Source organism: Coptis chinensis, chromosome 3, assembly GCF_015680905.1.
Source record: "Coptis chinensis isolate HL-2020 chromosome 3, ASM1568090v1, whole genome shotgun sequence".
Taxonomy (NCBI): Eukaryota; Viridiplantae; Streptophyta; class Magnoliopsida; order Ranunculales; family Ranunculaceae; genus Coptis; species Coptis chinensis.
Window position 1 is genome coordinate 83,399,843 of NC_141458.1, and position 27,940 is coordinate 83,427,782.

General features: G+C 32.5%; 1 protein-coding gene and 2 long non-coding RNA genes across 10 annotated transcripts; all 3 read right to left on the bottom strand.

Annotated features, from left to right (window-relative positions):
- Window positions 1–12,890: 12,890 nt before the first annotated feature.
- Window positions 12,891–13,840, bottom strand: LOC147511161 (uncharacterized). The gene is made up of 3 exons (XR_015216949.1): window positions 13,388–13,840; window positions 13,080–13,158; window positions 12,891–12,988 (listed from the first exon to the last, which is right to left on the bottom strand). It is a non-coding gene; the product is annotated as an uncharacterized LOC147511161 (long non-coding RNA).
- A 3,128-nt stretch (window positions 13,841–16,968) lies between these two features.
- On the bottom strand, window positions 16,969–18,601 carry LOC147511162 (uncharacterized). The gene is made up of 3 exons (XR_015216950.1): window positions 17,841–18,601; window positions 17,648–17,714; window positions 16,969–17,578 (listed from the first exon to the last, which is right to left on the bottom strand). It is a non-coding gene; the product is annotated as an uncharacterized LOC147511162 (long non-coding RNA).
- Window positions 18,602–18,924: 323 nt separating this feature from the next.
- LOC147511163 (phosphoacetylglucosamine mutase-like) lies at window positions 18,925–27,837 on the bottom strand. Of its 8 annotated transcripts, none has more exons than XR_015219220.1 (10): window positions 27,007–27,837; window positions 26,259–26,892; window positions 25,016–25,143; window positions 24,792–24,911; window positions 21,441–24,683; window positions 21,222–21,282; window positions 20,097–20,174; window positions 19,398–19,445; window positions 19,256–19,318; window positions 18,925–19,116 (listed from the first exon to the last, which is right to left on the bottom strand). XR_015219220.1 is itself a non-coding variant. In XM_086602934.1 (9 exons), exons 1-3 carry the CDS (start codon window positions 25,151–25,153, stop codon window positions 21,739–21,741), a joined length of 273 nt encoding a protein of 90 aa, XP_086459060.1. In that variant the 3' UTR covers window positions 18,925–19,116; window positions 19,256–19,318; window positions 19,398–19,445; window positions 20,097–20,174; window positions 21,222–21,282; window positions 21,441–21,585; window positions 21,694–21,738. The 8 variants fall into 8 exon arrangements, 4 of the variants coding, with proteins under 4 accessions (XP_086459060.1, XP_086459057.1, XP_086459059.1 ...); XR_015219222.1 differs by having other exon boundaries at window positions 26,800–26,892; window positions 27,142–27,836; XR_015219223.1 differs by having other exon boundaries at window positions 26,800–26,885; window positions 27,007–27,836.
- Window positions 27,838–27,940: the final 103 nt, after the last annotated feature.

The window sequence follows — 27,940 nt, forward strand, 5'->3', positions numbered from 1 at the left end:
AATTTGAACACTAAAAGTGTTTTATTCGTAATAAGAAATTACCTTTTATAAATCACCTATTTTTTAGCAATTTTTTTTATTTGATCAAATATATAAGAATTGGAAATACACTCAAACTCTCCAAATATAAGAATTAGAAATACACTCAAACTCTCCAAAGAGGTTCCATTTACGAAGGATTGTAGGCTATTAGAAAAGACTATCTTTCATATTAAAGTGCCACATAGAAGAGAAAAAAAACTAACTCTCATATTAGAGTGCCACATAGGAGAGAGAAAATTCTTCATTAGAGGTATCTGCTTTGGTTTATAGACAAGGTTTTAGACCTGGCCATATGGCCGGAATCATTTCTAAAATTCACATCCCTTAAATTTTTGTGAGGAATTCAATAATTGATAATTATTAACATAAGTTTTTGGAGTTGATTTAATAATGCTTTCTTATTGAAGTCGTATAAAATTTCCTTGTCAGATGTTGATTGACTTATTAGAGTTAGGAGTGCCAACGGGTCGTTTTTGGGTCGGGTTTTAACGGTTTCGATTTAGGTTTTACTATTTGCGGTTCTATCGGGTTCGGTTTTCAACGGTTTTCGTACGAGAATTATAGAACCCAAGCCAAAACCATCAAACCCACGGTTTTTTAATTGGTTTCGATTTTAATTCGGGTCTTTATTATTTATTATGATTAGTAAACAATTTCAATCATTTAAACACTAAAACTTGTTTTTATTTTTATTTTTATTTTTTTCTTTTCCTACATGATAATATTTTATGTATAATTAGTGATGTATCAACAATCATATTTATATCAATCTATGAACATATATCAATCATACACGTTAAAACATTTACCATTCATGCATGTGACAATTTCAAGCTTTGATATATAAATTAAAATAATCAAATATCCAACCCCAAAAATTTGATTTTTTTTACGTGTATACACATATATTTGTTTCCTCTTGATCGTGTACACGTGCAATCACATATATTTGTTACCTTGATATATTTTACGTGCATACACATATATTTGTACACGCGTATTAACTCGCATTATATTTTAAATCGAACATACGAGTACATGCGTCTTACAATTATATCCCACCACTAATTTTTAACATGAACACTACATATTGGTTTATAATAAATGTGTGTACCACAATATATCAAGCATGTGTATCCTATTTAAATATACATGTGCATAAATTAATAAATATAAAATGCAGTTCTATCGGTTTTAGTTCTCAACGCGGTTTTAGTATGAGAATTATAGAACCCAACCCAAAACCATCAAAACCCACGGTTTTTTATCGGTTTCAATTCTAATTGGGGTCTTTATTATTTATTATGATTATTAAACAATTTCAATCATTTAAACACTAAAACTTATTTTTATTTTTATTTTTATTTTTTTCTTTTCCTACATGATAATATTTTATGTATAATTAGTGATATATCAACAACCATATTTACATCAATCTATGAACATATATCAATCATACATGTAAGACCCCTATTTTATTTCTGCTTTATTTGCGTAACTATATTTAATATTTCTATATTTGATTTTATTTTTCTCGTCAATGTGCTAGTATGTGGGATTTGATTATCTTTAATTTTCGGAAAAGTTTTAAATAAAAAGGAAACAAGATATTAACCTAAGGAACATAATATATATAATACTTTTAATAGTAATAATATTCCATAGTTATGATATAAGAATATTTAGTAAAATAGGAAGGAGAGCTTAATGTAGGGTACGGAGAAAGGAGTTTTCTCAAAAACACAAACAGCACACTCAAGCAAAAACGAAGAAGAACGGTGGATTTTGCGAGCTAGCTGGGATTGGTTCTCGCGTCGTCGTATTCGATATTTCTTTTTCCCGATAACACAGAAGGTGAGTAGTTTAGTTTCATTTTTTTCTCGTCTATACACAGAGATGACTTTACTGTAGGACTATACGTTTCGTTCATTTTTCATGTCTGCTCATTTATGTTCAACAATGGTTCTTCCCCTTAAGGTTTAAACTTATTAGATTGGTTATTTGTTAGGACGGTCGAAATCCTTAGGTGGTTGTAAAGGGAGGCGCAATCCCCCAAACCTCCTCCCCAACAACTTTTCATTACTGCGATATTGAGGGGTTGGATTTTTATATGTGATTTCGTTTTTATGAACTATGTTTTGGTTGTGTTGCAGGTTGTTGGTTTAATGAATGGTGGTAGTGGGGAGTTTGTGGGGGAAAGCTTCAAGAACTTTAATGGCGGTCGGATCTGTGATTTGATAGGGATTTCGAAAACTGAAAATTCGGGGTTGCTTGGTGAAGTAAAGTTGTGGGTTTTTCACCCACACAAATTTATTTGAGTTATTTGTGGGTGGTGTGTGAAGGATTTTTGGGGGTGGCTGGAAGCTAGCGTTACTTTCTTTGAAGGGATGACCGTGAGAGTGATCTAGTGCTCTCGGTCGGTGTGTAACTTTTTAGACTTGTGACTTATTAGTTGGGCAGACCATATCAGTTTTTGGTTTTGGGCTGGTTTAAAAGGTTTGTGTGGGCTGGTCCTTAGAAGGTTAAGTGGATCGGATAGTATTTTTACTATTCTTACATCTGTTGAGTTTAGATAATTTCAAGTTGGGCCAGATTAGTTTACGGGCCGGGTTAAGCCTTAAGTTATTGAACCAGGCCAGTTTAGCCCAGACGATTAGGACCAGGGTTTGAACTCTTTTTAAATATGGGTTTGGGTGAGGACCGGTTGGGATGACCACCGATTAGGACCATTGACTGTTGGGTTGATTGTTGACCCGTTGACTGTTGACTTTTTTCCAAAATGTTATAGATTGTATTTTTATGGACCAATCCGACGATAGGATGTTGGTGACACTTGTATAAACTTGTTTGTCGGTATCTATTATAGATTTGACGTTGATCTTGTGTGAATATTGACACGTGAAAAGAGGGAAATTTTAAGATGCATAGATGTATACATTTGAATAAATCACGTAACGAAAATCCTAGAACCTAGCTACCACAACTCATGTGATTTGCCCTGTGTAGGGGTGTGCAATTTGATTGGCCCTTCTGGCATTTTAGTGAATCTGAATGGCCCTTCTGGCGTAGCCGAATAGTGGCTTGACTGTCTCATTCGCAAACTTTAGAATGAGACGCGCATTATTTTTTATGCCGAATAGTGGCATTACTCACATAATGGCTTCCGTATGAGGGTTACCCAGTATGCGATATCCCGCTTAGGGTAGTTACGCACGGAGTGGTTCAGTATGTGAGGGGAGGCATGTGGATGTACATGTTCGGCATTGGGTATCGATTATGGTAGTCAGAGAAACTAGGTAAAACCTAGAGACGACGTGTTATTAGGGACACTTGATAAATATTACTGATATGATATTTTCTTTCGGTGTGGTTATTGATTTAAGACTTTCAAGTTAAGTTTCAATTTATGCTATGATTATTACAAATTGCTTTGCAGGAGAGTGGGTTAAACTAATTATTCTTGCAGAGAGGACCCACTCTGCGATAAATCGAGTATGCATAAAGGTAAGTACTAGGATACCATACGTTTGATTTACTCTTAGTTAGAAGCTAAGGTGCCTTTATGAAGGAACTGACTACCTTAAGCTAAGGCGCCTCTGTGGAGGAACTACCTGCCATTAAAGAACGAAATTTTATGTATATCTAAATGGTTTTTCTAAGGCTACTCATACCAGCATTATAAATAATGCTGACCCGATTTGCATGTTTGCTAATCGGGTGTGTTCTTATATGAACATAGTCGATCAGCCTGGATAGGGTTAGCTGATGTTCGAGAAGGTAGTGTGCTGCTCGTGATTGATGTTAGCATTTATTTTTAATAAGATGTCGTTTCATTTTCCTCAGAGATGTAGTGGAATTTGTTGGGAACATATGTTTTAATTTATTTTTCCGAATTCTTAAGTGAAGAAGTTTGTAACTTAATTTTGATCACAAGTTTTCATAATGATGAGTTGATTGTTTTGAGTATTTTATTGCTTAGTTTTTCCGCATGTGTTATTATTCATTAGGGTTACGAAATAGATTGGGTTTTGAGGTTGTTGTCACATCTCAGATATTGAGGAGTCGGATATAATTTATATTATCTGATTTATCGAAATTCGGGGTGTGACAATACACATTAAAACATTTATCATTCATGCATGTGATTATTTCAAGCTTTGATATAGAAATTAAAATAATCAAATATCTAACCCTAAAAATTAATTTCAAGTTTTGTTATAGAAATTAAAATAATCGATATTTTTGGCGTGCATACACATATATTTGTTTCCTTGTATTAACTTCGATTGTGTACACGTGCAATCATATATATTTGTTACCTTGATATATTTTACGTACATACACGTATATTTGTACACGCGTATTAACTCGCATTATATTTTAAATCGAACATGCGAGTACATGAGTCTTATAATTACATCTCCTCACTAATTTTTAACATGAACACTACATATTGGTTTATAATAAGTGTGTGTACCACAATATATCAAGCATGTGTATCCTATTTAAATATACACGTGCATGAGTTAATAAATATAAAATGTATTAGTTGGTTCAGAATATACACGTTGACATTATTATTAACATCTATGATACACTTGTTTAACGTATTGTTATAAAATATACATTTAATAACACGTACACATTCACTATATATTATGCTATATATATTTAATAAATTTTTACACTTAAAAAACATATTTTATATTATAATGTATTAGTTTGATTATCTTAAATGTAATATAATACTAAATTTTAGATATCGAAATCATACTAATCGGTTTCGGTTTCGGTTCGGGTACTCACAGGTTTTTTACTAATTCAATTCTTTATCGGTTCGGTTGTTAATGACTCATTTTAAACGAGTCTAATTTTTTAAGACCCAGAACCCGAATATTCGGTTTCAGTTCTAGGTAATCGGTACCCATTGGCACTCCTAATTAGAGTTGTGTTGTATTAGAAAACTTTTTAAGATTAAGAGTTCATGTTGTATTAGGAAACTTCTTATGATTAATTAAGAGTGTCTACGTGGCATACCTATGTCTCAAGAATGCGCCACCTAGAAAAGAGATTGTCCACATAAGATGTACTATGCTTTAATATAAAGAGAGGTGATAGTAGATACAAAGGTCGCTAGATCTTCCTAGTCGAGATGGACTCATCCCAAACAATCCCAAGGCATAAATTTTATTATTGTAATAGTAAAAAGTGTGGGAGGGGATAGGGGTGTTGGAATAGGCTCGGGTAGGTATCAAAGATGGACAATTGAGCAAAGTGAGTATGGGCACCTTACTTGATACAACCTCCAACAAAGTTAATATTTGATTCCCATGCAACAACGTCGTAAAACATGAGTTTGGATAAATTGTCTGGAAAGACGTTTAACTGGCTTTGGCTTCTAGAGTCATTATCTTTGTTGATAAATTGTCTGGAAAGGCGTACGCTTCCCGTGCATAAATGCCTTTTAAAACAATGGGTTGAAGTGAAAAACTTAATAGGTTGTACTAATACTACTGGATAAACTACTACCGGGGATAACCGGCCACTACATGTCTACATAGAGTAGCTCTCTCTCCTATGTGGTACCCTAATATGAGAGTTAGCATTTTTTCTATTATATGTGGCACTTTAATATGAAAGATAGTATTTTCTAATAGCCTACAATCCCACATACATGGAACCTCTTTGGAGAGTTTGAGTGTATTTCTAATTCTTATATTTGGAGAGTTTGAGTGTATTTCCAATTCTTATATATTTGATCAAATAAAAAAAAAAAATACTAAAAAAAATAGGTGATTTGTAAAAGCTAACCTCAAATAATATTTAACGGAAAATCGGAAACTGGATGTAAATGCAAGCATTAAACTAATCTTAAAAAGTAATTAATATAAAATTGGAATATGGATAGAACCGCATTAAACTAATCTCAAAGAATAATTAACGAAAAATTAAAACTTGGATGCAAATATATCAAACTAACATCAAAAAATAATTGTCGAAAAATCAAAAACTGGATGCAAATGCATTGAGCTAACCCTCAAAGATTAAATTAAAGGAAAATCAGAAACTGGATGCAGCTGTATTGAACTAACTTCAAAGAAAAATTAATTATAAATTAGAAACATAATGCAAATGCGTGGAGCTAATCTTAAAAAGTAATTAATGGGAAATCGAAAACCGCATGCAACTGCACTGAACTAATCTCAAAAAATAAACTTGATGCAAAACCTCAAGAAATAATTAACAGGAAATCGAAAACTGAATGCAAACTCATTGAACTAACCTCAAACAATAATTAACGGGAAATCGGAAACTAGATGAAAATGCAACTTTATCAAATAATAAATGGAAAAATGGAAACTTGATACAAATGCATTAAACTAATCTCACAGAATAATTAACAGAAAATCAGAAACTGGATGCAAATGCATTGAACCGACCTCAAATAATATAACAATTAACAACAAGAAATTGGAAATTGGATGCAAATGTATTAAACTAACCAAAAAGAATAATTAACGAGAAATAAGAAACTGGATGCAACTGCATTGAACTGATCTCAAAAAATAAATAACGGGAATTGGAAATTGGATGCAACTGCATTGAACAAAGCTCAAAATATAAATAACGGAAAATCAGAAACTAAATGCAAATGCATTGAACTAACCTCAAAATATAGTTGGGTTGTATGTTATGGGAATGTCTCGATAAGTATAGTTTTGCATTTAAAATGGTATTTATCTTATCTCTTTCCGTATGATTGGAAACTCCTTGCTATTCAAGTAGCTTCAATATATATGAACTTCGCCTTATTAAGCAATCTCATAAAACTTCGATCAAACTTCTATTATTAAACAACAAAATGAAGTTGAAGGGTTTTATCAAAGCTGAGTTCTTTTTTTTTAATGGAGAGTAAGGTTTTCACGTTATAAGAAATTTGGTTGAGTGATCAATATAATATTAAAATATAATAGTTATGCATATTTGCAAATATTTTTAAGAGTAATTAATATATATAACAACACCCGTTCATAGATAATCTTTGAAGATTCCACATAGTGAGTCATGCATAATTTAAATAATAATTAATGGAAAATCAGGAACTGGATAATCTTTGATGATCCCATGCACATAGTAAATTAAGCATAATTTACTTTTTATGTCATGTTTGCAAGGACACTACAAATGAATCACTAGAAGTTAGTATTATACACCTCATTGGATAATTATAAGGAAATCGAAAACTGGATTCAAATACATAACTGAGTTCAAAGAGTAATTAACGGGAAATCGGAAACTTTATACAAATTGCATTAAACTAACGACAGAGAGTAACTAACGGGAAATTAGAAATTGGATGCAAATCTTTTAAAAATATTTAATGGAAAATCTGAAATGATATGTAAATACATCAAAGAAACCTCAAATAATAATTAATGGGAAACCAGAAACTGGATGCAAATGCATTTAACTTAACTCAAAAAATAATTAACAGAAAATCAAAAACCGAATGCAACTACATTGAACTAACCTCATAAAATAATTTGTGGGAAATCGAAAACTAAATGCAAATGCATTGAAATAATCTCAAAAAATAGTTAACGGGAAATCAGAAACTGGATATAATTGTATCGAACTAACCTAAAAACATAAATAATAAAAAACTAGATGCAGATGTATTGCACTAACCTTAAAGAGTTATTAATGGGAAATCGGAAACTGAATCCAAATACAATAAACTAATCTCAAAGATTAATTAACGAAACATTAAAAAATGGATGAAACTCCACTGAACTAACCTAAATGAATAATTAACGGGAAATTATAAATTTGATGTAATTGCATTAAACTAACCTCAAAAAATAATTAACGGGAAATCGGAAACTTGATGCAAATGCATTGAACTAACCTCAAAGAACTATTAACATAAAATCAGAAATTGGATGTAACTAAATTGAACTAACCTCAAAGAATAATTAACGGAAAACCAACAATTAGATACAACTGCATTAAATTAAAATCAGAGATTAACTAACGGGAAATCCAAAATTGGATGCAAATGCATTGAAATAACCTCAAAAAATAGTTAACTAGAAATCGGAAGTCGGATGTAACTACATCGCATTGACCTCAAAGCATAAATGTCCACTTTTTTAGCCTTCTCACATGAGTAATTACAAGTAATTAGGAACCCAAAACAAAAGTGAGTTTATAAAAACAGACTCTTACATGTATGCAAACTGTATAGAAATTGTAAACTATCGAACTAACCTAGAAAAACAATTAACGAGAAATCAGAAACTGGATACAGATATATTGAAATAACATCAAAGAGTAATTAACGGGAGATTGGAACCTGGATACAAATGCAATGAACTAATCTCAAACACTAATTAACAAAACATCGAAAACTAGATGCAACTATACTGAATTAACTTTTTAATGAATAACTAACGGGAAATTATAAAGTGGATGTAACACTACTAAAAAAATGGGCTTTTTATGACGGCTATTTTTTTTCTACCTTGACGGCTTCGTATAACCTGTCATTATTTCTATCTCACCATTACTTTTATGACGCTTGATGTCAAATGCTGACGGTTATAGGCTAGCCGTCATAAATATCTTTGACGTTTTTTATCAATGTGTCAAGTTTGTGACTAACAATTGTATACTTACCGTTCACTTTATGACGCATGATGTTAATGTTGACGGTTATAAGCTAGCCGTCATAAATATCTATGATGTTTTTTTATCAATGTATCAAGTTTGGTGTCTAATTTATGAGTTCTTTCTCACAAACATCAAGTCACAAATTGTCTAACTTTTTCCTTCTAGCAAAACCGGTGTTTAATTAATTGTCACTACTAAAAAACTATCAGCTGATATAGTTCTATTTTTGACGAGAGTAAGAAAGCCATCAAGGATTATTTTGACGGTTCTAGCACAAGCCATAACTCCAATAGTTCTTAGATAATTAATATAACAACACCCGTTCGTAGATAATCTTTGAAGATTCCACATAGTGAGTCATGTATAATTTAAAGAATAATTAATGGGAAATCGGGAACTGGATAATCTTCGATGATCTCACATAGTAAATCAAGCATAATTTACTTTTTATATCATGTTTGTGCACTATAGATAGATCAGTAGAAGTTGGTATTACACACCACATTGAATAATTAAAATGAAATTGGAATCTAGATTCAAATACATAACTGAGCTCAAAGAGTAATTAACGGAAAATCAAAAACTTTATGCAAATGCAATAAACTAAACTCAAAAAGTAATTAACTAAAAATCGGAAACTTGATGCAATTGTATTAAACTAACGTCAGATAACTAACGGGAAATTGGAAACGGTATGCAAATACATCAAACAAATCTCATATAATAATTAATGAGAAATCGAAAGCTGGATGAAAATGCATTGAACTAAACTCAAAAAATAATTAACATAACATCAAAAACCAAATGCAATTACATTGAACTAACCTCATAGAATAATTGGTGGGAAATCGGAAACTAAATGCAAATGCATTGAAATAATCTCAAAGAATAATTAGCGGAAAATCAGAAACCAAATATAATTGCATCAAACTAACCTCAAAGCATAAATAATCAGAAACTAGATGCAGATGTATTAAACTAACCTTAAAGAGTTATTAATGGGAAATCGGTTATTAATGGGAAACCCAAATGCAATGAACTAATTAATCTCAAAGACTAATTAACGAAACATTGAAAAATGGATGAAACTGCATTGAACTAACCTAAATGAATAATTAACGAGAAATTATAAATTTGATGTAACTACATTGAACTAACCTCAAAAAATAATTAACGGGAAATCGAAAACTTGATGTAAATACATTGAACTAACCTCAAAGAACAATTAACATAAAATCAAAAATTGGATGAAATTGCATTGAACTAACCTCAAAAAATAATTAACGGAAAACCAAAAACTGAATGCAACTGCATTAAACTAAAATCAGAGATTAACTAATGGGAAATCAGAAATTGGATGCAAATGCATTGAAATAACCTAAAAAAATAGTTAACTGGAAATCGGAAGTCGAATGTAACTGCATCGCACTGACCTCAAAACATAAATACGAGTAATTAGGAACCCAAAATGAATGTGAGTTTATAAAAACACTCTTACATGTATGCAAACTGTATAGAAATTGTAAACTATCGAACTAACCTAGAAAAATAATTGACAGGAAATTAGAAACTGGATGCAGATGTATTGAACTAACATTAAAGAGTAATTAACGGGAGATTGGAACCAGGATGCAAATGCAATGAACTAATCTCAAATACTAATTAACGAAACATTGAAAACTGGATGCAACTGTACTGAATTAACTTTAATGAATAACTAACAAAAAATCATAAAGTGGATGCAATTGCACTAAACTAACCTCAAATAATAATTAACGGGAAATCGAAAACTTGATGCAACTGCATTGAATTAACCTTTAAGAATAATTAATGAGAAATTGAAAACTGGATGCAACGTATTACATTAAACTAACCTCAAAGAATAATTAATGGAAAATAAAAAACTTGATGCAAATTCATTAAACTAATAAACCCTAAAACATATTTATATTATATGTAGGGGAAATAAATGTCTCGACAAATATAGTTTTGCATTTTTAGTAGTATTTATCTTAATTCTTTTATTGTGATTGGGAATGTCTTGCTATTCAAGTAGTTTCAATATTATCTTCGCTACAATGGATATTCTCACAGAACTTCTATTGTTAAACCTAGCAATAAAAAAAATTCGATGAATTTTATCAAGGTTTGATGCTTCATTTTTATAGAAAGTGGTGTAAGAAATTTAAATGAGTAATTAATATAATTTTTAGAATAATTTAATATAACGACACCCGTTCGTATGACACGTTCATGTGATAAATCTTTTCAAGTGGGAGTAGTGTATTCTTTGAGGATATGGAAACAATCAATCTATTTTAGAGATTTGTACACATTAGTACGTAAGCCGAGCGGTGATGATTTACCGCTAAATCACCATAAATCTAATAAAATTATTATACAAGCTAAATCGAGTTTAAGATAATTTCATCTGAAAATTACGGATTAATATCTTAAACCACAAAGTGAAGAGGCTATCTCAATTTGATCCCTTAGTTTCCAAGTACTTATACACCATAATCGCTGCTCATTTACGTATTTCGGCTTATTTTCAATAAAAATATATCCTGATTCGAAAATTTGCCGCTAACTCACCATAAATCTAAGAAAACTATTATACAAGTTAGATCGAGTTTAAGATAATTCTATTTGAAAATTACAGATTAATATCCTAAGCCACAAAGTGAAAAGACTATCTCAATTCAATCCCTTAGTTTCCAAGTACTTATGCACCATAATCGCTGCTCATTAACGTATTTCGTTTATTTTTAATAAAAATCTATTCTGATTCAAAAATTTGCCACTAAATTACCATAAATCTAAGAAAACTATTATACAAGCTAGATCAAGTTTGAGATAATTATATTTGAAAATTATGGATTAATATCCTAAACCACAAAGTGAAGAGACTATCTCAATTTGATCCCTTAGTTCCTATGTACTTATGCACCATAATCGCTGCTCATTAACGTATTTTGGTTTATTTTCAATAAAAATATATTCTGATTCGAAAATTTGTATGTGACATTTTGTAAAGCCTTTTATGTGATACAGGTTCTATGTTGTTCTAAGAGGTTGCTAAAATAGTGTATTGATACAGGTTATACAACACCATAGCCTTTTCTTTGTAGGGTTGCATACCAGATTATATATATAAGCTCAATCAAACTTAGATTTATCACTCAATCAAAACTTCAAAACTTCAAATTTACAGTATAAGCTAAAACTAACTCAATGCATATAAGAATTATAACAAAAAAAACTTTTGAGATTGATCGTAGGTAAATAGGTAAATGCATTGTCATGTTTCACTGCCTATCCAGTTTAGTATCTTAGATTCCCAACTTTTTTCTGCTTACCTTTCATAACATCAGGTCCTCTTAACCACAAAACCAACCACTATTGCCTAGAGGCATACAGGAACCAGAGTTCCAATTCACAATTTTAGCTTGCATGTTTGGCACCTTAATTAAGTCCCACTGACGCATACTTACTGAATTTTCCTTTATTGAAGCAATGTGTCAATACTGCAGTGGAGTTAGACATGCCATAGCCCTGGAAAAATATAATTATTTGATATTAAGATTGTATGCAACGATCAATCGCTTATAAATTTCCAATGGAATCTCATCTTAGGTCAAAAAACATTCACAGATAAATAAAACTTTATTTAGGCGCCAAGTAGAATCCCAATTCATATATAAGCATAGATTGAAAAAAAAAAACTACTGGAAGCTTTTAATTCAAAAAGAACTACTGAAAGTTTTTGAATTGTTTATAATGAAAATCAATCATGTCAACTATGCTGGCGCATAAAGATGGAACTTGACAACCAAAGTCCCTTAAGTATTTTATTACCATCTAAGGCTCTAACTCAAACATATTGTTTGCAAAATTTTGAGTGATTCAAGCTTCTCGAAACTATAGTGTATTCAGATGTGTTGCAAACCACCATTTGTTTTAACTCTAACCATTTTTATGGTACCTCCTAATTAACATAGCATCGAAATAAAAGAATATTTGTTCTACATTACGACAAAAAAATTCAAATTACAAATCTTGAAAAGATAGTTCAGTTAAGCGGACGAAAATAATACTTATTTAATAGACAAAGAATGCTTCACTTCACCTGAATGAAATCAACACCAGAAAAACTCTGAGGGAAGTGATGTACTCAAAGGTCGAAATTTGTTCATATTAAGTTCAGCTTATAAGTTCAATCTTCATATCGGATATCGGATTTCTTAATCTCCTTCAAAGTGCAAAAGGAGACCTGAGATACCATATAAACTGCAAATTCTCAAGTTCAATAGAAACAATGGTTTCTATGATGCAAGCAAGCAACTACAACTAAGATGCATTACTTATATCGATGGTCTTAGTGGGCAATCCAAAACAATTGTGCTACGAATGTGAAGCTGTTGCAAAAGTCGTGAAAGATGACTATCACCACAAAGAAAACAGACTAAGTGAGACATTATCACAAACACTTAGACCCCAATTCTACTTAACACAAACAATAACTATTACTAATTTGAAAAATAAAAAACATTTGAAAAGAATAATAAAATTGGATTTTTTTTTTTTACTTGAAAATCACATAGAAAAAAAATAATTAAAAAACCACAAAATTAGCAATCAATAATAATTGTCAAAGAGCAAAAAATGTCACCTGAAAACTCCTCGCCAAGCCCCTAGAGTTTAATGAAGTTCAAGAGAAAGTGAGTTCGATAGACATGGCCATTGTATAATCTGATGAAAACAAATGATTTGAGAAGATAGATGAATTGAGGAATTGAAGGTAATGAATTGAGAAGGGTAAACACATAATTGTTATTGATTTTGTTGCTGTTCTTGTAGATTAATTGAAAATAGAGTTTTTGGTGGGTTTTTACGAAGGGTTTTCCTTGTTTTTTTGGTTATTAAGGTTTTGTAAATGTAACAACCAATCATTATTCTTGTGCCAAAACTGAATGCAACTAAATCGAGCTAACCTTCAGTGGAAAGAATTTGGAGTCCTTTCAAAGATGGTGTACCAGGGAAAAACCTTCAGTCCAGGAAAAAAACTGTAGTAGAAGGATGATGGTGTGTGCTTCGTGAATATTGATGTGTTTTCTTAGGATATCTCTATATATATATATTACTAGTTTTTTAGCCCGTTCAACGAACGGGGATCCGTTTTTAGGAACTATTACGTGCTAAAAAAAATTTAACTATAGAATATTGTAGTGCTTCAAATTTTGATGCAACACTAATACTATAACCTAGTATTATTAAAAGAAAAAATATCTCAACAAACATAATTAATTTGATTTATGACAAAAAATTATAGAAAAATAGAGAGTTTTATTATGAAAATTATTAGTAACTATGTAGAGATATGAGATATGAATATTATATTGCTTTCACAAAAAAAATTATGTGGACGGTTCTTTGTCTTCTCCAGTTCGGTTGTGTAACTGTTATTCACATGTTCTGCTTTATTATATAATTGCCCCGTTTGTGAAACATAAATAGTGTTTTGCAAGGCCAAATTAAATTCTCATTGTTATACCGGGGAATACTTAGCATGAATTTGGTTTCAAGTCTAACGAATGGTGGGTTGTTTGACTTATTAGGATTAACAACTATGTTAACTTTGCTGATCTTGCTTTATATTGAATTATTATAAAAAATATTAGTAACTATGTAAAGCTATGAGATATTAATATTATATTTATCACTCATATAAATTTACTTGTTAAAGTAAGCAAGTAAACTATCTTCACATGTAAGGATTGCATGTGCTATGAGTTTCTCTTGCTCAATAGTGATCTAAGGTATGTAGAAATTCCTCTTACTCAATAGTGGCTAAGGAAAGAAAGTGTGATCAACGATCTTTTACTAATCCTAGTGTCTTTTTCATCTCTAATCTCATCCATACTTCAAGAAAAAGTTTCACCTACCTGCTAATAATGAGTATAATTAGATAGTGCTCTCCTTAATTTCACAAAGAATTGAGTGGTTTTTTTATCCACTTTTTGATAGATGCATTTATATCATTTTTTTTTTAAATGTGGGTCGTATACAAATGTGGACTTAAGTCATAAGCTCATTTGATAATCTGTAATACGAACTAAATTGATGCATACAGTCCAATTTTATCGCTTAGGCCCATAGTGCACTTCTTAGGGCTATAATGCATCTTAGACATAACCCATAATTATAAAGTCTGTTAACCCATTTAATTGTGGTTGAGTTAAATTTTTTAATGAAAATGTGTCCTTGGTCAGAGTATTATTTATTAAGAACTTTTTGTTGATGTATAAACTTGAACTTATTAGGACTTTTGACACATCAGTAGATTTAAATAGTAGGTTAAAATGTTAAATAAGTGGGTCGGTGTAACATTACTACTTTGAAAATAAGACAAATTGTAAACACTTGTCTATGAGCTTTGAAATGGGCTATGCTATTTTGGTTTGGTCTCTGCTTATTTTCAATTTCATTTTTTCGGTTTATTTCGTTTCTTTCATTTGTCATTGGAAGACCACGTGAACTGAGTTTTAATTGTTGAAACACAAAAAAAGAGGAAGTTCTGACGTCTGAAGTTTGTTTCGGTGGAAGTGTAGAAGTTCTTCCCTCATCGTTCTTTACACATCCAGCTACAAACCCATTCCCCTAAACTCATAGTCCTCATTCTCTGCTCTCTTGGTTTCATATTCATTGTAGTTTTACTTATCTACTACCGTAGATGCCATGGATGGGTAAGTTGTGTTAGTCAAATATTGTTTTAGTCCAATTGCTTAAGATACCTAAGAGACAAAATAGGTTGAGTTGTACATGTGCATGTGTTGGGGACTTGGGTGTTCTCCTTCTCCTAATTTCTGTTTTGGCTTAATTGAATATTTTATGTTTGATTTGACAGGTTTAGTAGTAAACCTGCATCAGGAGTAATATGTCAAGGTATGGATTGGGAAGACAAATGTGTGGTTTTGCAAACACAGAAATGGATAGCAAAGTCCAAGGCTGAAGCACATATGTTGGCTGTTGAGCTAGCTGTTGATATTGTTAAGAAATACCAACTGCTGTTTTGTTAGTTTTAAAAAGTTAGTGTTAGTTTTTTTGTTTTTGGAGGGCGTTTTTTTATGTTTTGAATTGTGATATGTCTTGATACTTTGTGTGTTTGTGTGTTTCAGTCAGTTAAATTATTTTCTAGCTGATGGTGATCACTGTGTAATGTTTCTTGTCCTTTTTCTCTCTTAGCAGTAATCAGGAATATGTCAGGAGCAGTTTTTTTTATGTTGAAAATGTAATATCACTTTAGAAACTTTTGTTGCAAGTTCTTAGGATTGCATGTTTTATTTTGTCAGTTGAACAAAGAATTGTCTATATGTTTCCTGATTAACCACTACTGCATTACCATATTCAAATACATTAGCTCTAGCTAGCTAGTACAATATATCATATTTGATTGTAAGGTAATGAGCCTGGGTGTTGACGCAGCCCCGCCTGCCAGTTTTGTTGGAGTGTTGGTTCGTTTTGAGCCTGATAATTGTAGTAGGTCCCTTCTTCATGAGGTACGTCCAAATTACTTGTTGATTCCCAATTGCATACCTCATCAGTTGAACTCGATGACAACACATATGATGTTGATCCTATTCCGCATTCCGGTGGAATGTCATCTGTTGGTCCTTGCAGGGAAGGCAACGTTGTGTCTGGATATGTGTAGTTGCTAAAACGTGAAGTCTGCACCGAAGTTTTTTTTCCTTCTTTTAAGTTGAAAAAAGCTTATACTATGGCATATGCTTATATTATTGGATATAGCTTGGCTACTGGTAAAGTATACGGAAAATGGTTTGCTCAAGATCTCTAAAGACAGAATAGAGAAAGAAACATTATTCTTGATCTTTAGGCATTCCTTTAGGCCCACATATATATTTCTAAATATTGTTTTTTTTTAGTTATTGGCAGATGATGTTCCAAATCCTCAAGTACGCGCCGTTGGATTGACCCACTTAACTACTTGTTATAAGAGTTAATTTTTCATTGCTTCCGCCAATAAATTTGGGTTAATGTCCGTCTATTTTCAAGTTCATTTGTTTCAGGCATGAACTTCAGTGACATTAGAAGACTTCTCTTGTAAGATATTTGTATTTTATATTTGGCTGCATGGAGAAATGGACATTATTTGTACAGTTACTTCTCCAAATTAAAAATACTACAGTTCGAACAGCACATTAACTACGAATAGGACATAAATGCAAGTCTATATCTATACATTCTTCTTTCAAAACTTCATACTACATTCTTCTTTCAAAACAACATTATTTTGCTACAAATAAAATAAATAAATGAAATTCAACATAATAAAATTTTGGTATTCAATTACTAATCCTCATGGTTTTCTTTTCTTTATTATGAAACTCTCCATGTCCTTCATTCCTTTAATTTTTTCTTCGAGACAATATATCTTATCTTTGTTATGTTTATCATCAACCAAACAATCTAGCATAATATTTCTAAGGATGTCGAGTTGATTATGTTTCTCTTCAACCTTTTTTCTTTTCTTCATAAGTTCTTTGAAATTGAAGTCTTCAATTTCCATATCATGTTCATCCTTTATATACTGTATTGCGTGAAAAGCTGTTGAATCCTTTGCTTTTTCAACATAATATGTAGTGCTTCCATCAATTTCTTCAACTACGACGTCTTCATTGTTAAAGAATAAGTCTTTTGGTACCTTTAATGTTACAGTGCTTTTGAATCGTCCGTTCTCTAATTCTGTGTTGTAGACTGGATCTTGTTGAACGTTAAGTCCTGCTTCTACAATTTCCTTTAGCAATTTTTTTTTACATAGGCTATAATTTTCATACGCCATTATCTGCAATATACATAATAAAATTTATAAATTCTTGATCCAATACTCTTTAATATAACAAAAAATCCTTACCTTGAAACCATCTCACTGCTCAGCATCACAATTCATTACATTTGATGCCTTGTTCTTCCTATGGTCTCTGCAAAAGACCAAGAAAAATTTACTTAATATGTACCATGCACATCAAGAAAAACTTACTTAATATGTACCATGTACATATTGGACACAGCTATATACAAAAAAGAGAGAAAAAAAAGTTTCTTACATGGGAGGTTCAACCTAATAAGAGCGTCCAAAATCCAAAGTGATACAATGGCAGTTTTACCAGTGCTATGATCTAAGTCATTTTTTGTTCAGGAAATCCTCTAGAGATCAACCCATTTGATCATTACCAAAATCATCCTTCTCGGATTTGTCATATTCATGTACTTCGATTCGAAGCAGAGCCAGTTCTGGAACAGTTAATGGAAATAGAAACTCTTCATCCCAAACTGGCGTCCAATTGTCCTCCAAGATCTTAGTTTTCTTCTTTTTGATACCAGCCGGTACTCCTGCTATACTAACTTGCCAAATGAGATCGTTCAAAATTAATTTTCTGTTCTATAGATATATGACTTGAAATTGGCTAATGCTCCCAACTCCCAGGGTGTATTCTATTTGACGCCTATATGGAAGTCGTGTTCGAAAATCCAAGTGCAGAGCAACTCAGCAAGTTGTTTCACCTCAATGACCATAACCAAAAGACATAGTTTACTTTAACAGTCCCAACTCCTAACATCATGCAAAGTTTATATAAACCCGCAAATGTGCAGAGTCCAATGTCTTTCCAGTGGTTGGTGAGGTCACTGAGGTTCAAACTAACTTAATCTTGAAAATCAGATCATCATGGAAAGGATTCATGCCCATTGTTATACATAATGTCCATGTAAGCCTGCTTGAGAGAAAGAAATATAGGATTTAAAAAGACTTTCCTCTGGGAGCTTATGACCAGACCCTACTGAACTTACATGAAGAATATAGGGACTAACCGACTCACAAGCAAAAAAGTTTATATTTAGTATAGAGGAGCGAAACCATTGAACCTACTCCAATAGTTTCACCTAATTGTACATTCGATTTGGTCAAGTAGTGTCCCAGTATCTTCGTGAAGCATACTGAGGAGAAGTTATAGGAGTTTACATAGGGGGCCTGGGTATAGACACAAACTATGTGGCTGAGTCGAGCAATAGTTGAAAGTATAACTAAGGCAGTTGAGATGGGGTGCACAAATGGTTGGGTGGAGTCAGACTCAATTGCAACAATTAAGGCATTACAAAGCAACTCAGTGCACTGGAAAATAGGATCAGATCGAGAGAACACAAATACTTATTATTGCAGGCCACCGATTGTTCATCCGATTAAACACATCTTCAGTGGGAAAAACAAATCTTTAAATTATCATCTAGGTATTTGACAAAGTTTGACATCAAATTCTTGTTATCTAGCAGCAAGGCTATGACAGAGCATGCTTGACAATTGTTGAGAAGCTCACCTCTCGCTCACTGAAAAACAAAGAAAATATGAACATTATTATCACTAAGAGACTATACAATAAACAACAAAATTTAGAAAGAATTTAATTGTTGTTTCTTAAATCCTTCTTAATTAACTTATCATAAATTTCACACACTGGTTATTTACCACGACAAAAAAGTAGACATATTCCTACAATGACATCTTGGATTGAATAACTTTCAACGCTACCTGCAAAAATAATAATACACACGATGCCAACATGACCTTGTTAATAGCACATTGAACCAAGTTTAGTGAAAGAACTAACCATTTCCTGTCAATATCCTTGAAACGTGCAACTCTTGATAATGCTTACCTGGAAGACAGAAAAGGGCTTCATATACTATTCCAATTCAAGGGTTGTTACCATCAAAGGATTTGTGTATAACATATAGAAAGATAAGAATCAGTTCACTTCTTTAAATGAGTCCAAAACATTATTTTCCATGGAATACTGGAGTGACATGCATACATAACACAATCCTGCTATTTTCTGTAATATGCAGTGCTAGGGAACACGTTGTACCCCAAAATCCACAAATGGCAATGTTGCACTATTAGGATTTATTGGATAACAATTTTCCAATCTATGTCCTGTCTTACATTCTGACATGTCTCGTTGGTTAATATCTAATATCTTTGTATAGAAAATTAAACCAATACTACTATGAGTTAATGACAGTAAGGAGATGACTCTGCATTCTCCATTTCAAGGATGTGTATACATAAAGAGATACTTAAATTCAACCACCAACTCACTAAGTATCCACAACATAAAAGCCTGATTTCATTATTACTTACCTTAAATTCTTTATTCACAGAACAACTTGTTTCAACGTTTTCAGTATCTCAATTATAATCCAGTGAGTAAAATTAAATTCACAGTGAATTGTTAAAAACCTCGAACATGGATGAAACAAAAATAAGCTATTAACTATACCGAAATAAAGAAAAGGTGTAGGCGTACCTTAATGAGTATGCATGTTCCGCTGCATCTCCAAGTATTTTTTTAATATACATAACACTATCCAAAGCTAATCCCTTCCTTCACCAACAACAAAAACCATTTTTTAACATCGTCGTGTTCTTCCTATATAGTTGTAATTTCATCATTGCAACCAAATAATTGTATTAAACACAACCTCACACCTGTTATAATGCATCTATATCATTGAAATTCCTAAACGTTGTGTACCGGATGACCAAAACAGTATAAGAGGATCATCTTAATCTTATCTCAGCAGAAGAGATACAATTCAGAGCAAGGGCTAGAGAAAGGGACATTGAAGAATAATTGGAGTCATGAACCTTGCTTCTCGAGGGTGATGGATGGTTGACATTTCATAGTGTACAACCAAGTTTGTGCTGGAAGGTACCCCTTAATATCTTGAAAATGTTGGCATGATGAAAAAAACCCAACACCAGAATTTATAGCTTTACATGACTTTAAAAAAAATAAAAAACCCTTAACATGACCGACAGGAGAAAAAAATAATCGCAGTTGTAAAAGATGATTGTGCAGTGAATTGGCAAGATGAAGCAGAAACCCTTCCGAGAAATCATATACAATGTATCATATACACCTAGACCTGTTACTACTTTATCATATACAATCAAGTGCTTAGTGCTCAATCACTTTTTTTAAAGACATAATAAGAAAATGATTCAACCAAGTGCACAACAGTTACGTTGTAGAACCAAAAACTCACTTGGAACAGATAAGTTAAGCCTAAAGATTTCATTCGTGCACAACACTTAGAACAGATAACTTGAGTAGGGCAGAAGCAGTGACCTTGCGTATTATGCCTATAACTTTTTTTTTATGACCTGATACATGTCAACGCCAGGCCAAAAAGTGACTAAACCTAACATCAACAACAACTATTTGCAGAGACGGTATTGCTTGAAGAACTATGCAAGGAAAAAGAATCAACTGAAAAAGCAATACTACATGACCACGCAAGAAAGATTCTACAAACACTAAATAATATGCCACGTACACCTGGTATTTCTTTGTATTAAGGCCAAAATGAAAAAACAATTATTTGAAAAATAATGAAGAGTGCGAGAGAAGAGTAGGGGAAAACTATACCTCTATCTGCAAGTTTTAGCTACAGGGTCCAATTGATTTCGCTTGCAAGAAGGGCGAAATCCTAAAATACACAATTATAGAAATCCCTTTCGATCAAATAACAACAACCGATTAATAACAACATAGAAAAATAAATGCAAGAAAAGCAACACCTTATCTCAATTTGTTCCTAAGGAAAGGTTAATTGAGGAAGACGTGATTTTTTTTTGATAACATTACCTTTAGAGAAACTAAAGTAGCACTTCCGGATAGACAACATTAGTTGTTTTGTCCATAGAATCTGGTGGAAGGATGACACTGATTCTGTTTGAAGAAGTACATCTAGAAAGGGCAACGTATAACTGGTCATGACTAAACACGGGTCCTATAATTCAAAAGACATCTCATAAAACCAAATTGTGAAGTAAGTAAATAGATTCTATCACATATAAGCCTATGATCAAATAGATTGAAAATGAATAGATGACCAAACCTTGGGATCAAACCCCGCAATAATACCCTACATCTTATTGGTATCCTAATCATTTAAACACTGAAAGCCAAGCAGAATTTTTGTTGGTTAAAATAGCATATTTTCCCTGAAACACTATCACAGTGGTTATCAATAGAGAATTAGAATTAGCCAACTCTAAAGGAAACTGCACATAGCGAGTGATGTGGACAACCTGGAGAATCATTGCATGTCAAGTCTTGTGTAAGGTACATATTTAGTTAAAAAAAAAAAGTCAGATGCATGTGTTGTGCTTGTGATTAATTCCATGCCACATTTGTGTACATAAGGACATAGAGCTAGCTAGCTAGCGAGATAGACACATCAAAAAGACTTGGGATACCTTGAATTTAGCATGGAAGAGATTGTTGTTATATATTGCACTTGTACCAATCATACACTTCAATGAAATTCCTAATACTCGTCACTCAATATTTCCATAGAAACAGAATTGTACGATAGCCCAATGTGTAGACAGACTAAATTTAGTATAAGCATTAATCTAATAATAGCAAAAAATTACATTATACTTATAGTAGGAATTGGGAAACAAAAAAACGCACAAAATCAAAGAGGGGTGTCAAGTTCCAGTTCCTTTAATAACTTGAGAGCTGAACCATATACCCATTTTCACTCTTAGTGTGTAGTACATAATGAACTAAGTAGCAATATTGTAACAAAATCCCACGACCTCCAGGCAACACATAATCTCATTACCTAATGAACCAAAAGCAAGTTTGATCACTTAAGTTTCTTTTATTTGTTTGTTTACCTTTTTGGCCTGTCGTCATTCTTGGATTGTGTTATATATTTAGTCGTATGATGCCTCCCTAGTCTTGGTCATGAGCATGTAACTACTTGGATGTTTAATTTTCGTATGCAGACTCCAACGTAAAGCATGGAAATTTTATGGATATAAAAAGCCAAGAAAAGGTAATTGAATTACATAAGCCTTCCATTCGTACTCACACACACAATCTCAGTTCATGAGTGTGTGTCGAAACATTTGAACACTGAAACCCAAGCATAATTTCTATTGGTTAAAACATGAGATTTTCCTTGAAACACTAAGAAATAAAAACAGTTGAACTTGTAACAAATTTTAGTTTCGGTGGAATCAATGGCTCACATGTCTATCACGGTAGTACTTCATAGAGATCAAATTAGAATTAGCGAACACTAAAACTAACATCATATAGCAAGTGATGCAGACAACCTCGAAAACCATTGCATGTCAAGTCTCCAAGAATTCACATTGGACACCAAATTAACAACAGAAGCTACTTTATGGTGAATTGTTAAGGATTTCATTTAGTACAATAAAAAAAACGTCGGAAAAGAAACAGAGAACAAATTATAAAACAAAATTCCCTATAAATTGAATGGATATATATTTTATTTCAGTAATGAAACATGCATTTAAAGAGCTCGATATGTAGGCTCTAAACGACAATGAAAACCATCGAAAGATGGAAACCACTATATTTCAATTGTGCAATAAAAACATTTCAATTAAACTCACTAAAAAAAAAAAAAAAAAACTTCAAAGTCTTAATAGGCAGATAAATAAAACCATAGAGGTTTAGTAATCTCCATTTATCAGAACACCATGGCAACAATTTTTCCATCCATCAATAAGAGTGAAAGCAACAATGGTGCAGAGAATTTATCAGTTATTAGTCAAACCAACAATAATGTTTTCATAGCAAAATATTTTAAAAAACAAACTTGAAAACATGAGATGTCCAAAATTGAAGATAGTTTACCGGTAGGAAGGGGGATGTTGAGCCGCAATGAACAATAAGGAAAACCCTAGAAACAACCAAAGAAAGTTGGAGAAGAGCAATAGCGAAAGCATGCAGTAAATTTTTTATAATAATAAGTTCTTAAATGAGATTCCTAAATTATCGTCAACTATTGTCAAAATTAGGTGCTTTTTTCCTTATATTGTCGTGAGTAAAGAAACTGACGTGGACACCTTTAAAGAGCTCGTATAGGGACTGTTATCAATTTTTTTTCTCTCCTGATTGTCAGAGAGAAGTTTCCTTTTTTGTCATCTTGATTTCCCGTGAGTAACCCCTGGGTTCCAAGAAGAGTATTGATAGTTCAAATTTTTGAAGGAGTACATTTATTGTTGTGTAGTAGAAAAAAGAGACAGTATAGTGATAGATATCTTAATCCCAACTCGATATGCTAATCTACAGTCGACACCAAGTACACAGAACATGTATTAGAAACTGAGATTCACACATAACAATGCGTTTTACAAACAGAGATATACACAAAGATGTCCATACATGCATTTACTGTTTTCAAAGTGTCACGACACATCTTAACTATCACCGAAAATAATGGATTTTTTTCAGCACTTATCAGCTTGTAGCCATTCATATAATAGGGTTTTAAATCAATAGAGCAATACAGATATGAAATCTATATTACCTTGAAAGAAGAATTTCGAACTCTAAAATTTGCAAAAGGCTTAAGATATAAACAATTGGATATTCGATAAACCAAAACTCTCATGCATGGATGACTTCATTCCTTGAGAAATTCATGAAGAACACCCTCGCTTGAATTAGAACTCCAACTTCTTAAACCTCATGTTTTCAATTGGGAACTTGCAAAAAACCAAAACTTCTAAATATTTGTGCGATTGATTGTTGATATTCATGGGAAACAGGTACCAAATTCACAAACAAACTAACGACAGAGAACATACTTGAGAGAAGATAATTAATAATCTTCATGAAGGTTTTGATGAGCTCATTATATCACATTCTACTTATTTAAAAGGAACCTAGTGGTTCCAAATAAATTATATAGCCGTGCACCCTTTTTACATTTGAGAAGTAGATACAGCTGCTCAAAGTAACTGGATTCAGACACCTTCATGCCCATATTCTTTCTACGGAGCATCCAATGCAGTTGCGGTGTTGTGAGGATTCCCATGTCAATCACGACAACACCGACTACAAAACTAATTGTCAGCCCAAGATACAAAGATAAAATAATTTCGTACAATCAAGTCAATAAGATGATAGATTTTTTGAAGCAGATATGAGATTACATAAGCATACCTGTTTGGCAGCTTTAAGAAGAACCTCTCCACTTGGCCTTGTGTCTCTTCCCAAATATATCTTCGCAGATTGGATTTTTCCAATTGGAATATCTTCTTTCTTTACAAACTCAGTTATCAACTATAAAAGAGTGGAATAATCATTAAAAATACTAATGAGTAATAAAGTCCATTTACTGAACATAGCAAGAAAAAGAGAGAGCACAATACAAACTCAATATTCACCTGAATAAGATCATTGGGTTCAATGGCATTTGCAATGGCATCGGCAAAGGGTTCCCAGTCTTGACTCAACATACTACCAGTAGGGTCAGCAATTTTGATCCCATTGTCTGAAACTTGATTGTGTGAAGCTGTAATCATCAATCCAATAACTGATTTGGTTTTAATTGATCTCAGAGCTGCCAAAATCCCAACTCGGAAGACCGTCAATGATAAAATTGAAGTATCTACCCTAAATAGTGGTGGGGGGTAATTGTACCGATGTACAAACTCAAAAAAGAGTTGGTATAGAGGTGCCCATAGCTGAGCTAAAGAGAAATTGGGAATGGAGAAGTTATTTCACTACATACATAGTAGCAATTAATTACCAGGTAGAAGCTTGAAAATGATACTAAGTAGAAGTTTACTAACATGTGTATGTTTTCAGAAAGTATTCATGAATCAGGAGATATACCTGTAACATATCCTCTTAATCTCAATATATACAACGCATTATTCGCAAACTCACCACTCGAATAGATATGGAAATTGCAATATACACACAAAAGCAACAATTGAAGTACAAAACTTAGTAAAAGGATATGAAAACCATTGCAAGAATCTGAAAAAAAAAAAAATGGGGGTGCATATGCCATCTCAAAACTAAGAGATACCAAAAATTCAAGGTAAACTTTTGATTACATGAGCTAATGTAGTAATGAAGTCATGATTCTAAACACCATTAGCTATATCTCAACTTTTATACATAGTAGACTGCTATATCTCAATTCTCAAGGCGAAAATGGAAAAAAGAGTTTTTTTTTCCAAAAATGGATAAAAGAGTGGTATAGATTGGTGGATATGTTTACTTTTTTTTTAATTTTGATATCAACCTTCTGTTTCATTCAATTGACAAATACTGGGAAGAAATACCCCTAGATGGAAAAACTCAAACTTCCAAAGTTCCAATACGTTCTAAGGCTGTGAATATCCAACCTTTAAAATTAGCCATTTGGGCCCAACAGGATGGACCACTGGAGTACTGTAACCCTATGAAGAGGTATTTGTTTCCAGTATTTGTCAATTGAATGAAACAGAAGGTTAACATCGCCCCAAAAGAGGTTTTCCTCCTTAAACATAAAAATAACTGACTACACAATATGAAGATGTTCTCAGAAATAGCTATGTGATTCCATATGTAACGATAATATGATGTCAATTACTCATTTACTTTTCCAAAAGGTCATTATTTGGTGCAGAAACTTACTGTGGTGACCATGGTGACTCTGACGCTTTCAGGTTTGCCTTGCTTTTACTGCTAAATTCTGATAAATGTGACACTGCATAATACTTGTTGGCAAAATCAACTCCGTCTCTAAACCAACTCCTTTCAAATTCTGGGTGATAGTAGTGCCTCTGATATAAACAAAACTTGGAATTTTTATATCATCGAATTGGATGAAAGAAACTCTCCGGGCAATCATCGAGAATGAGCAGATGCAATTATTTTTTTGGTATGGAGACTGTGATTGAAAAGAAAGGGTTTTGGTTTTGTTTTGTTTTCTTCACGTCAACAAAAGGATTCGCCTAAATTGTCGTGAGTAAATAGGGTACTTAAAATTAGCCTACGTGGACACCCTCATAGCGCAGCAAAAGGGACTGCTATTATATATATATAAAGATGATCACATACCTAAAACCAAGTTACATTTCGTTTGCCTTCAAGCAGTGAAGCAGATTCCATAAACATGCCATGCTAACATAAATTATTCTTTTCAATTTAATTGTGTCTGTGGTAGTATAATCACCATTAAAGAACAATCACGTGCACAATATCCTTTTGCAATTTGATCCTCACAGGATCAATATCAGAAAGCCGATGAAGACAAAAACACTGCATCCTGCATAGGTTGTAATTATATCAACTACCTAATATATACTTAAAATCACAAACAAACTGCCTAATATATTTAAAATAAACTCTTACGCCAATTAACGGCATAACTAACTGTCACCTTCTCTAAAAGGACTGGGAAATTGTGAACGGCGTTAATATCAGTTCATAAGCAATAAAACTTTTCTGCATATTTGTGAAACACTTGATCTGAAATTATCCCGGCCAATTTATCTTCCACTTTATAGCTACTTACCAGTCCAGGAAGAAGCACGCATCAAGGCCAAGTTTTGGGGCAGTTAAAACTCTGCTCCAATAATCAAGGTCAAGAACTGTTTTGTTGGAGGAAAGTAAAATAGGGTTCGGAAGACACTCTTCAAAAAATCCCCACCCTTCAAAAGTAAGCTTCAAAACAACAAAGAAAGCGTCTTAGAAAAAATGTTCTGCGAGACTGTCTAAATCGCGTTGTTTGACTGTATCAACTTTACACGTCATGTAGGATTACTGTATATAACAAAATTCTCATGGCTCTCTCAAAAAACAATACAATCATTACATGTTGGGGATTCTCTAGTTCAATCATATCACCTTGAGCACCGATGCAACATTTACGTAATTGTTTCAGTTTCCAACCAAATGGAGACAAAACTATAACACTTACGGCTACTAGCCTATTAATAGTAAGCAATGAACTCCAAATCAAAGCAAGATGAATAAACAACTCAATTTCCATACAGGTATACGGCAACAAACCACAGTAAATATTGAAGCAGAGCAGCACAACACTAAAGGAAAAGTTCTCTCAGTTCTCTGCATTACCATCTACTTCTCAAAGCAATCTAGTCTTTACATTAGAATTTTCTCAACTTTGATTCTATAAACACCAATTAACACAAATCTAACCAAACTAACATTTTCAAAATTGATCTATCATGTCTCCAACTTAAGTCGGAGCTTACAGATATATTTCAATCAACAAATAGCAACATTATGAGATCATAAAACATAGCATCTTGAAGTACAGAACATTGTAATCATACCAATTCAAAGATGAC